The sequence below is a fragment of the Rhagoletis zephyria genome, unplaced genomic scaffold, assembly GCF_001687245.7.
Source record: "Rhagoletis zephyria isolate East Lansing unplaced genomic scaffold, Rhagoletis_zephyria_1.1 Rzeph_scaffold_00183, whole genome shotgun sequence".
Classification (NCBI taxonomy): domain Eukaryota; kingdom Metazoa; phylum Arthropoda; class Insecta; order Diptera; family Tephritidae; genus Rhagoletis; species Rhagoletis zephyria.
This window is the reverse complement of record NW_016157267.1, coordinates 148,544-162,153: the sequence shown is the minus strand read 5'-3', so window position 1 is coordinate 162,153 and position 13,610 is coordinate 148,544. Positions and strand designations below refer to the sequence as shown.

At 36.5% G+C, this 13,610-nt stretch overlaps 1 protein-coding gene across 1 annotated transcript in view; it reads left to right on the top strand.

Moving 5' to 3' along the window:
• Positions 1 to 13,610, top strand: part of Cubn2 (Cubilin 2) — a 364,924-nt gene that overhangs the window by 227,586 nt on the left and 123,728 nt on the right. Inside the window, exons 13-14 of the mRNA XM_017609025.1 lie at positions 7,277 to 7,438; positions 7,549 to 8,023. Coding sequence (XP_017464514.1) covers positions 7,277 to 7,438; positions 7,549 to 8,023 — 637 coding nt within the window. The remainder of the gene's footprint in view (positions 1 to 7,276; positions 7,439 to 7,548; positions 8,024 to 13,610) is intronic.

Below are 13,610 nucleotides of genomic sequence, written 5' to 3'. Positions count from 1 at the left end.
AACGTAAACAAGTTGCACAAGTGTGACGTCATGCAAACAACGATTCTGTAAAATTCGTTAAGAGAGGAATAGCGGTCCGAGATCGGCGCAACCTTTGTATTCTCTCAATACANATTCTGTAAAATTCGTTAAGAGAGGAATAGCGGTCCGAGATCGGCGCAACCTTTGTATTCTCTCAATCGTGGCTGTCATACATATGACAGGGTCGCATTCTAATATCGTAAATTCTTAGTTCTTAAATGTACTAGATTAGCCTAGGGCGTATTCATATAAGGTAGTTTGTAGTAATTCAGTAGGGTTGCAAATTGTATGCTTTTATCGCATTACAAACGATTATAAATTCTCAGTTTACCTTACAAAATTGCGGAGGAATATTACAGAGTATGCGGAAAAGTTTATTTTTTATTTTGAATAACGTCTATGTAGTCCGGCTATTTGGTTTACTATACAGCACCCGGAATACAATTTCGCTATCGCTAAAATGCTAAAATCTGCTAAAACGCTTAAGCTAAAATTTTATCCGAACTTTTGTGGAACTCCGAAGATCGCGNCGGCTATTTGGTTTACTATACAGCACCCGGAATACAATTTCGCTATCGCTAAAATGCTAAAATCTGCTAAAATGCTTAAGCTAAAATTTTATCCGAACTTTTGGGGAACTCCGAAGATCGCAATTCTGTCCACCCTGTCGCTAAAAATTTCTTAGCCTAAATTTTAGTACTTTATCCGGCCGCCAGGAGCGCTGTGCAGGAAGGGCAGCTGTCAAGTTTTGTTTTTATTTTAATACNGGAGGAATATTACAGAGTATGCGGAAAAGTTTATTTTTTATTTTGAATAACGTCTATGTAGTCCGGCTATTTGGTTTACTATACAGCACCCGGAATACAATTTCGCTATCGCTAAAATGCTAAAATCTGCTAAAATGCTTAAGCTAAAATTTTATCCGAACTTTTGGGGAACTCCGAAGATCGCAATTCTGTCCACCCTGTCGCTAAAAATTTCTTAGCCTAAATTTTAGTACTTTATCCGGCCGCCAGGAGCGCTGTGCAGGAAGGGCAGCTGTCAAGTTTTGTTTTTATTTTAATACTGATAAATAGTGAAAATAAGAGTAAGTAGAACTTTTCAATAATTTTGACCGATTTATTATAAATTCATATAACTTATTAATAAAATAAATAAAGTACAATCGAAGAGTTTTGGATTGCAAATTAAATAAAGTGTTTGTAAACTGATAACAAGTCGGTTAATTAAGTATTTTGTTGCAACCATAAATACAAAAAACTGCTGTAATGCTATTCATTAAAACCAGCAATAAATATTAAACTTAATTCACTATGCAAGCCGCTTCTTAAGTTGCTAGCCATTATATACCAATCGCTTCTTGGAAGGACTATGGTCATATTTTATGAACACTGGTGTGGTTATTGCAAACACACGGAGCTNGCAAACACACTGAGTTAATTTTCGGGCAAGTTGCTCTGGAACTACATGGCCTGAATATACGAGCACGAAAACTTCTTTGTACACGATTTTCGTATTTACCGCGTGAAATGAAAATTCGTTCCTATCCAACAGTAATGTTTATTAAAGGCAGTGCAAAGGATGTTTTTAATGGTGATCGCATCAAAAATAGTTGGTTGACGTTGGCGTTTAGTTTCTCGGCAAGATGGTTCCACTGCTCCAGCAAACGTTTGCACGCGGTGTCATTCACGGATTCAAAAAAAAAAAAAGGAATNCCAGCAAACGTTTGCACGCGGTGTCATTCACGGATTCAAAAAAAAAAAAAAGGAACCTCAACTNCACGCGGTGTCATTCACGGATTCAAAAAAAAAAAAAGGAATCTCAACGATTTCATTTACGAGAAAATCTTTTCCATACCTGTCATGAGCAAATTCCCTGTGTTCTTCCAAATATTGAACAAGCATATATTTTTGCTCATTTGTCACCCTTCTATTGTTGCAGTTTTCCATTTTTAATATGAATTACAACAATTTTTATTTAATCGGTTATTTTAAACAAACAACAATCTAAGTATTACCTATTTTTTGTTGATTTACTTTTTAGCACCGAATATTTGTCGTCGTCAAATTTGCAGGTTTTTAAGCGAAAAATAAGTATTTTTGGCGATGGAAAAAACGCTGGAATCGCCATTAGCTGTTTGAGCTGTCAAAAACAGTTCACTCACTTTATCCGGGTTCATTTTGTTCATCGCTAAAATTTGTCAAAAAATAGCCAAAAATGACGATTTTTAGAGTTGCATTTTCATGATAGAATCGAAAAAATCGCTGAAAATTGCTAAAGATCATTTAGCACTTTTTGGCGTTGGAGTTTTAGCGATAGCGAGTGTTGGAATCCGGGTAGAGCTATGAATTTAAAACATACATCAGCATTTAGTTGATATGAGTTGACCACTACGTTCTGTACATTTCCCAGTACTGCAAAGCTTTTGACTGTCATTCATTTGGGAGTGGCCAGAAGTGATTCGCTTTCTTACGGTTCAAATCGCAGCTCACTACGTCCGGATATTTATATCTATGAATCCTCTGGGTAGCGAACGAAAACTATATAGTTTGGGAGCGAGTTAAAGTGGGAGGGCGTAACACCCCGCGAGCGCTGGGTTTGGGTCCCGGTACTTTACAACCCTGCCCAATGAAAAAAAAACACATGCCTCGGATGATACCCTCTTCTTTTGATGACGATCACGGCAAACATAGGATGGACTATGATTTGAGGGTATGCACCTGGAATATCCGAACCCTTAATCAGGAAGGTGCCAATTCCCGGCTGGTTGATGTCCTAGAGAAAATAAAGGATGACGTCACCGCCATCCATGAAAGTAAGCGTGATGCCTTGCAAAGTCTACTACTGTTGCCACGTAAAGGAACGCAAGTTGGTGTTAGATTTGTGGTGGGAGAGAGACCGGCGTTCACTCTAGTGGACGAACGTCTATCCACAATCCGTACCAAAGCGAGTTTCTTCTTCTCGCTCATATGTGCTAATGCCCCGATGGAAGAGAAGGACGAGGCATCTAAGGATCTCTTAACTTGGAGCGTACATATTAGCGCTGCTCCCGAATCGTGCTTGGCGATTTAAATACCAAGGTGGGCAACGAAGGGATCTTTTAGAATAGATACAGCGGGCTGAGACTGATCGACTTCACCGGGGCCCGAAACTTGGCAGTATGTAGTACTGGGTTCTAGCATAAAAGTATCCCTCAAGCTACATGAGTGTCTCCAGATTGAAAAACGGGAAACCAAATCGAGCATGTTGTGAAAGACGGAAGGCATGCTTCCAGTGTTTTAGATGTACATACGTACACTCCGAGGGCCAAACATCGACTCGCACCACTATATTAATGCAGCCAATATACAACCCCACCTCGGTGCAGCAAAAAAAGGGCCCCAATAGTGCAAAGAAAGTTCAACGTCGAAAAGCTGCAATCAAAACAGACGGTCAATGGATTCGCCGCTCGAATCTCACACCTGCTGTGAGAGAGCACTTTTCAGCAAAGCGAAATACGCGAGCAGTGGAAACACATTTCCCGCTCATTACTGGTATGAAGAGGAGTGCAGAGAAAAATGCTTGAAGTGCTGGCCGACAGAAAAAACACCCGAAATTATAAGCATAGAGTTGAGCGACTTTCGGAAGGTTTCAAGACTCCTGTAGGAACAACCATGCCGACCTAGAGACCGATGTCCAGAACATACTCAAATTATGGAGGGAACACTTTTCGACCCTTTTGAATGGCAGAAGCACAGAAAGTAGTGGAGAAGACGAACCCGGGCCCCAGTCATTGACGATGGAGTCGATACGNGTAACTCTTTTTGAACTATCTAGGAACTGTTGTTATATGAACTGTCTCAGAGCCATCTAAGCCAGAGTCAGCTCAGAACAAGTTCAAAAGTTCTGCAGAGGGCGACAATTGTCACTTCGTAGGACATCGCCATGTTAAAAAAGACAGTTGAAAGCATTGAGTTGAGATAGATGAAGAACCAGTACCGACCCTTTTCAGGCTAGCTCAGCTCAAGTTCTGAACCAGTTTGATTTGCTGCAGGGCCCTCAAACCCATACGGCTGTGTAAAATGACGTTGAGCAATACCATCAGCTTTGCCAGAATTGGGAAAGACCTCTCCGAGCCTTTCGCCACCAAACAGGGTTTTGAGACAGGGCGACTTCCTTTCATGTGGCTCCTTTAATCGATGTTGGAGAAGATAATAAGAGCAGCAGAGTTGAATCGCTCAGGAACAATTAACTACAAGAGTGTACAATTTCTGGCTTAGGCCGATGACACTGACATCATCGGTAAGAAAAACCGCAAAGTCTGTTCTGCCTTTTCCAAGTTGGACAAGGAAGCAAGGCGGATGGGTCTGGTGATAAAGGAGGACAAGACGAAGTATCTCCTGTCATCAAACAATAAATCAGCACATTCGCGCCTTGGCACCCACGTCCCTGTTGACAGTTATAATTTCGAGAATGTAGAGAATTTCGCTTACTTGGGAACCAGCATTAACACCGATAATAATGCCAGCATGGAAATGCAACGCAGAATCACTCTTGCCAACAAGTACTACTTTGGACTGAGTAGGCAATCCAGGAGTAAAGTCCTCTCTCGACATACGAAAACCACACTCTATTAGTCTCTCATCATGCCCGTGCTGATATATGGTGCAGACGCATGGACAATGACAACATCCGTGTAGGTGGCTCTTGGAGTATTCGAGAGAAAGATTTTGCGGAAGATTTACGGGCCTTTACGCGTTGGCGACGGCGAGTACCGCAGACGACAACGACATGGACATAGTGCAGCGAATTAAAATACAGCGGTTCCACTGGCTTGACCATGTCGTTCGAATGGACACCGACGCTCCAGCTCTGAAAGTATTCTGGCTTCACTTGGCATTTCCAACTGGCGTCAGTTGGTACAGAAGAGAAACGACTGGCGGCTTTGTTGAACTCGGCCAAAATCGCTTTGGCGGTTACAGCGCCAAATAAGAAGAATAAGAGAGTAGATCTATAACCTTACAAGTCATACAGTGTTATAATCCCGCCGAAATGCGGTGGTACCGGGAGGGGAACGGTACATCACGGTAGGAAGTTTAGTTTGGGTTAAAGTCTCACACTGACGGGGTTAGGCTTTCGATGCTTCCTCCACGTAAAATAAACATGCGCAGTAAAAAGTTAACTATTTAAATCGAAGAATAGTTTTATATCAACTTTTGTGAACTTCTGTTTATGTGTTTTTGTACAACATATTTACCTCTATTGGTTACAATAATTTTAAGCTACAATAAACAATTTTTTAGTAAGTTATTGGTTTTGAAATACTTTTTTTGTATAAAAAAGAACCAAATTATGTACGCACTNGTTCCACTGGCTTGACCATGTCGTTCGAATGGACACCGACGCTCCAGCTCTGAAAGTATTCTGGCTTCACTTGGCATTTCCAACTGGCGTCAGTTGGTACAGAAGAGAAACGACTGGCGGCTTTGTTGAACTCGGCCAAAATCGCTTTGGCGGTTACAGCGCCAAATAAGAAGAATAAGAGAGTAGATCTATAACCTTACAAGTCATACAGTGTTATAATCCCGCCGAAATGCGGTGGTACCGGGAGGGGAACGGTACATCACGGTAGGAAGTTTAGTTTGGGTTAAAGTCTCACACTGACGGGGTTAGGCTTTCGATGCTTCCTCCACGTAAAATAAACATGCGCAGTAAAAAGTTAACTATTTAAATCGAAGAATAGTTTTATATCAACTTTTGTGAACTTCTGTTTATGTGTTTTTGTACAACATATTTACCTCTATTGGTTACAATAATTTTAAGCTACAATAAACAATTTTTTAGTAAGTTATTGGTTTTGAAATACTTTTTTTGTATAAAAAAGAAAAAAGAACCAAATTATGTACGCACATACATACATTTGTAAAGCGAAATATAAACATGAACTTTTTGCGTAGGCGGCCTTCGGCCGCGCTTAAGAATAATTACAAAATTTATACAAAACTTCATAGCTGAATTGCCAAATAGATTAAATTATTACCGAGGTGCTTAGAATCGAGGTTACAAGAACTGGTGTTATTATTTGGCAACAAAAATGTCCGGTGTCAAAATGTCCGGTAACAAGCAGAATAGGCCTGTAAGTAGAATTCTCCTTTCTGTGTTGCCGGAAAAGGGGTGCGTAAGTATTTTTGCGCAGAACTTATTTTTGCGTAGGCGGCCTTCGGCCGCGTTTATGGACTATAACCCTTACTAAGTAGTCGGACCCCCCGTTCAAAATTTATCGGGCCACAAAACAGTATACTGAAAAAAACTCTAAAAAATCTGATTAAAATATTCCAAGTATGCATGGAAATTTATTGAATTTTCCTGAGTTTTGAACAGAGTTTAAAAATTTAATCTTTATGTTTTTTGTTATAATAGCAATAAAAAATAGCAAAAAAAGACTAAAATAGAAAATATTGTATATCGATGGATTTTTAATCCAGTGAAATTAATTTAAGTTTAAAACTTTTTGTTTCTTTATTGAAAAATAACGAGTTAGAAAAAACCATTTATTTTTTGTTATCTACTGGAAAAAAAATTTTTTGGTACACTCAAAACCGTTTTGGTACGGTTTCTGGTAGGGGAAAAAATATCTTAGTGGCAACACTACCACCAGGTCGCTTTCACTTCTTAACGCTCTGTATTATTCCACATATATGTAAATACTCCCATTGTTAACAATTTTCACTCACTAATCGTACAATAAAAATAAACTTGTACTTTTGTGCTTCATTTAAATAAAAAAAAATCGCAGTGTACACATATGTAAATTTTGTAGATGTATTGTGATATTACTTCCAATATAAAAATTTTGAGCAACCTTGATTTAGAGTATAAACCCAGCCAGCATAATCATCGTCAACGAGCGCGTAACTGGATATTTTCTCGAAGAAAAACCGGCTAAAAAGTCGTTTATGATAGCCGTTTACAATTCGTTTTCAAGTACTTTATGTATTATAAAATATTGTGGTTCAAGAAAAATTTCTAACCGAATGGAAATGTTTTCTTGTGCTGACAAATTACTACAAGGCTCTTTCTTTTTAAATTTTTTTTGTTTCGTTTACGAGCCTTTCTCTAACTTTTCGCCGATCGAGAATCCCTCGTAAAACATAATGTTCGTACAATGTACGTTTTCTTTCTGGCTGGGAAATGTATTTATTACACATATAAATGTACATATGTAGATTTTTAAATAAAAGTTTTATGATTTCTATTCCCTCTATTTTCAAAAAAGACTTGTGGAGGATATCTGAAGGACTCTTACGGTTATCTGAAGTCTCGATTAGAGGAAGATTGCGTATGGAAAATTGACTCCGAAGGCACACAAATTTTCTTGGATATATTACAATTAGAGTGTTTCTGCTCAAAGGCGTCTAATTGTAAAAATGGTTTGAGAGTAAGTTTTTAAAAATGCAATTACATACATATGTTCTTATGTATGTATATACAATGAACACATACATACATACTTTTAATAAAAACGTAACCGAATGCTATATTTTTAAGCTAATAAATGGAAATGATAAAAGCGCGCTAAACCAGTTTTGCGAAAATCATAGATCCAACATCGTTTTGCCCACAAACTCTTTGGAAGTACACGCTTCGCAAATCGAATTTACGGCCAAATATAGCGTAACACAAAATTCTTGCGGAGGCATACTTACGTCTTTGCGGGGCATATTGACCTCCCCTCTCTACCCGCAATCTTATCCATCTAATGTAGAATGTGTGTGGGAAATTAAAGCTGCGGCTGGCAATAATATAGAGTTGGATGTCCAAGAATTGGATATCAGATCTTCAGAGAACTGCAACCAAGATTTTCTAGAGGTACGTCAGGACAATGAACGTGGTAGGATGCTTCGTTTATATTGCTCCAACGATACAGGGACGGACAAAATAGTCACATTTGAGAAAATGTGGATCAAGTTCCGTACTATTGTAGGAAGCACAGGCGCTGGGTTCAAGTTGGCATGGAATTATGGTGAGTGAAGATTTAACCACTTACATACTAACATTATCATGTTCAAATGATTTTTTAATACTCGCCCAATTCTCTTGCCCTTCATTACATTAAGGGCCAATTTCAAATGAATATTTAAACGGCACTTAAGTTTAATTTTGGATTGTTATTTAAATACCATTTAACTTTCGTTGGGTTTCAGATCAGTTTTATTTAAATACTAGCAGACCCGGCGAACTTCGTCCCGCCCAGGGTAGCAAACTCATTTTTGACTATTTCCCGATTTCGTCGATGAAATTCCCCGATTTGGCTCGAAATTTCGTAGAATTCCCCAACCGTAGATATCTGCTTATTTACAAAAAAATGTTGAATGTATTTTGACATATTGTTGGTCTTTCTGTTTATTTTATTTTTGAATGTAATACATCTTTTTTTTTTAAACCAAACCTATTCTAAAAAGTTAGTTAACAAATGAAAAATAAAAAATGAGCATATAATATTTACATACATACATACAGTTGTCGAAAAAAATTTAGTCGCACAAGTTTTCACAATTTTTTTTTTGGTTATTTAATTTGAGTTATTTTTTACAAAAATATAGTTCATTCTTTAGCAAAACCCTTATAAATCCAAGTTTCATACTTTGCGCAATATTAAAAAAAAAAAATCAACAAAACGGCAAAACTAGAAAAGTCAAATGACAATTTGCAAATAGTGCTGCCATTGTTCTCTATTCGTTGCTTACTTAAATATTTAATAACTCAGGGCTGCATAATCAGTACTTTTCATTTTCACACCAATGCGTGTGGGTGTTCGCTGTTCTTTGTTTATGCGGAAAATGCAGAAAAGCGCAGTTAGTCAACGACGTAGCGTAAACGTAGGTTGACGTACGTAGCAGCATATAAAATTTACTGTTGATAGAGAAAGAGAGAAGCAATGGCAACGTCAACGCCATGCGGTGGTGAGTTTTCGTTAACACGCGAATCCCATAAGGTAGAACGTGTCTGCGTCAACCTACGCCTACGCTACGTCGTTGACTGTTTGCGGTTTTACAAACCACACTGGGGCTCTGCATGAATGCATCCCTGAATAAATCCCAGTGTTGCCAGGTCTTCGTCATGAGAAAACGTCACTCTTAGTCTGAAAAAACGTCATTTCCTACCCAAAAATGTCTTTTTCAAATGAATGTAGAAGAAATTGTGGAGCTCCACACCAAAACGTTTCATTTCCAAAACTCGAAATGTTAATGCAAATTCCTTGCATTTACTGGTATGTGTCCATATTTTAACAGAGGACCCGAGACAAAGCAACCACACCTTTATTGAGTCGTATTGAAATCACTCGATCGCACCAAAACGTAAAGCTGAGATCACACGATTGCCGTAAAAGCACCAATCTGAAACAATTTTTATGATGGAAATGTAGCATTTTGGTGTGGAACTCCACAATTGTTCTTATTAAACTTTTATTGTGTACAAAGGTATATATGTACGTAAGGTATATTAAAATGTCAATTCGACAGAGCACATTTAAAATTCATTGTAAACTGGTTTGAGATCGTTAATATAAAAATAATTTTATACATACACTTGTGATCAGCTGATTAAGTCATCAACATTTTGATCGATTTTGGCTGTTTCTCTTTCGTTTATTTAATATATATTATTTTTCCATAAAAGCCAAGCTCTTTAACAAACAAAATATAAATCCACAAAAACTGTACAAGAATTATAAAAAATCTGCAAATTTTCAGCTAGATTTTCAACTTTTTATTGAGATTTTTTAGATTTTTTTTGAGTACGCAGATAGCCCATTAAATTTCAGGGCAATAATGTGCAAGTTTAAAGGGGCGTTGATTTTTAATATTTGTTTCTTGTAGACATTTCGGTTGTCGAGAATGCTAAATTACGTTCTGCTAGGAAGGAGCATAACAATATTTCAGTCTTTTTTGCGTTCATTACATTTTCAATGTAGTCTTAAAAAAGTCGCCTACTTTTTCTGACGTTTTTTGCGGCACAGCTATTTTGATGCTTTTGCGAGCGTGCGTGTTGCAATAGATCGGCTCTTCCTGATTCGGCTTTTAATGTGCAATTGCAAACATTACAGCAAGCCTCGTAACCTCAAGTGTTTACACAACCAGCCTTTGAACACGGGATTCTTAGTCCAAGAATCCAAAAAAAATCTTTTGAAGCAGCTGCAGCAAAACACAAAGAGTGTAAAGGTTTATTAAGAAAATAATTCAAAATCAGTTCCTCTTGCAAGATTTAGTAACAAAGAAAAATCACTGGGAAGTTAAAAAACGTCATTTTTTACACAAAAAACGTCCAAACGTCAACAGGATAGAAAAAACGTCCAAATGACATTAAAAACGTCAACCTGGCAACGCTGAGCAAACTCCTCCAATGGAGTCCCCCAATTAATGCATGGTATCTCTCTCTCTCGCATAACAGGCATATGAAGTACGTGGTTGGCTTGAGGTGCACCTATACACCATACGGGCTCATTGAGCTCGATACACAACCACCCGCAAAGGTAATCCCTACCTCCTCTACTACTCTAACTCGACCACAACTCCGTGTAATAAAATTAATCATTGCCTGTTTANTCATTGCCTGTTTACTTTTACATAACGAATTTGTCGGAAGAGCAAAATTACACATAAAATGTTTAAAATAAAGTAATGTTTATTATTAGTAGGAAATGAGTAGTCCACTTGCAAACAGCGTTATGTGATTTTATAATAGAAAGCCATAAATTTTCAAAAGCGACTACGACAACAAGTAACATTTAAAATGAATCTTTTTTATTATTACCTGAAAATTTGGATAAATAGGAGCCTTATAAAATTGTAACATAACATAACATGTCATAAGATAACATTAACAGTCTATACGACCTAAAGCAGCTTTCTAAGTTCATCAGAAGATTGATACTTTTGAAAGTTCATAAATAAGTATGATAGCGACTTTTGGAAGAAGACTTAACATTTGATGCTATTTTTTCAGAATATAAAAAGATTTTGCACTCTGTTGTTAGTGGACATGAAACTACTTTAAATACTGGTACGTAATCCGCCAAAAACTAAGAATCGAAAAAATTTTACATAGCGCACTTTGCAAGTAGACTACTCAAATGTATTTGTAGTTTGAAAATTTTTGCAATTTTAAACATTCTATATATGTGTATTTATGTGTATATTTTAAAGATCTCAAGTTCAAAATCAAATACTGAACATCTTATACGTATATTTATACAGATTCTTGTTGAAAAATAGATACTTTTCAGTAGTAGTTTTACATGCTCTTTTTAGAGTGTACTTGCTATTTATTATATTTACTTTGCAAAATACTTATGCACAAAAAATGTACTTTATAAATTGAAATTACAAATGTTTCATTTTATGCACATGTATTCCAAGTCCTTAAGATGGGTTAAATTATGTCTTTTTCATGAAAATGTTTGGTTTTCTTACAAATTATGAGATGTATATGTAAAAAAAGAGAATTGGATACATTTGGATAAATTTTTGGCTTGGTCAGGGATACATTTTCTTGAGACGGCGCGGCAACACTGGTGGGCACTACCACAAACAAGCGTGAGCTAAAAGGGAGAATGTGTTAGTGTGCCTAATTCATTTAGCATTCTATTGTGTTCTCATCGCTGCCCAATCGCTTGTATACGTACACGCAGCGTTGCCGCCACTCAAAGAACTTTCTAAACAAGATTAGACGAAAAATTTACCAAATGTAAGGAAAAATAACCAATTTTTTTTATTAGATTAACAATTCAGGTCATCACACATTCTTTTATATAGTACGTATAGAACAAGTTTACAAACCAAAGAAAATCAATTTTTATTTGCATTTTTGAAAAGTAAATCCTTTTAGGGCTGTAATACGTAAATACATATTTTAGAAAATCATTCTTCCCGTATTAGATGCATATGTATGAATGTTAATATCTTCGTAAACAAAACTCTTTGTAAGAATCAATGAAATACCTAATCAGCGTGAGCATGTCTATATTTTAAGTTTAAGATTAAACAATTAAAAATTGGACTTATTAAACTATATCGTTGCTCAGCGCGAAATACTCGTATTCACCGAACGTAGTACCGCGTATACGACGGTAAATAAATTTTACAAAAGCGCAAAAAACCGATTTTTTCAAAACTGTGGAATGGTGTTTTCACTGAGCCTTCTTGCTATAAGATTATTATTATTAATCTTAACTTAAATTAATAAAGTAAGCAGTAATGGAAAAAGAATAACCAAATCCCTTCTTTATTGTACATATGTACATGACGTGGTATTGGATTCCCCATATACGAGGTATTTACATAAGTACTATCTAAGTATGCATTGATTGAGGAAGTCTTTAGCCGAACCTGTATATTATGTATTCTGTATATCATAAAAACAAATACATACATATGTCAGTAATATTAATGCATACATTCCAAATATTCTTATTTGGTTTCACTGCTGGGGCTGCCACTGCTACTGCTACTCTCCTCAACCTCGAGAGGTGTAGCTGGCCTATGCCAATTAAAAACTACAGTAAAGATTAAAAAATAACCAAAACGGGAAAGATCTTAACAACTTCACAGGCAAGAAAAACAACCAAAATTGGTTAAAAGTAACCAAAACGGCAACACTGCGTACACGCGACGCTTACGCTCTTTTAGCACCTGCTAACTCTCTGCCCATGCCTGTCTATGAGTATGGGATTGATTTCAACTAAATACATACATATCTCCATCAGTGATGAAATTGATGGTACAATTGTACTTTTTTGGTACATTTTGGAAGCCAAAAGTACATTGGTACTACATTGACATTTTTGATATATTTTTGTAATTATGTCGAAATACCACACTCTATTTACTTGGAGTTTTGAATTCTTGTGCATAATAATATAGTCATATTTTTGTACCATATTTAAATACGAGGTGTTTATTAAAAAACGAAACTCTTACTTAAATAAAAAAAAAATGCTGTCATAATAGGTCTTTTCGTAAAATTGTCCAGTAAGTACTAGCAGCCAGAGAATAATAATCATAGCGAGTGAAATTGAGGGGAAGACTAAAATACCAGAAAAAGTTATTGAACGCAAAACCAGTAAAAAAGTGCAACTTACGCCATTCTGACTTTCTGATAGGTAAATTTGGTAGGAGCATTTTTGTATTCTCCACAGAAAATCATCCAACAGCAAAAACTCTGAGCAGTTTACAAAATTTGCAAAAACTTGCAGTCTTCGAAACAGCTGATAACTTTCACAGTTGCAATAGGTGGTTCATTTGGTAATTTATTATCCGCTTGGTGCATTGTCCCCAGTTTGGAATTTTTTTACTATTGAATACTTTTGTATAGGAAAAATATTTTTCACATATAAATGAATTATCTCGGAATGAATAAGTTTTTTTCTAACAAATATTTTTGATACCATATTATGACCCGTTCAATAATAAAATAATCTCCTCCAAGCACCCTTCCTTGTTTCACAAAAATTAAGTAGATATGGCTACTAATGTGCCTTTAAAATTATCCCATTTTCGTTTTAACGATCAACTGACAAATTCGGTCAGAACCTTTCAGCATTATTATCT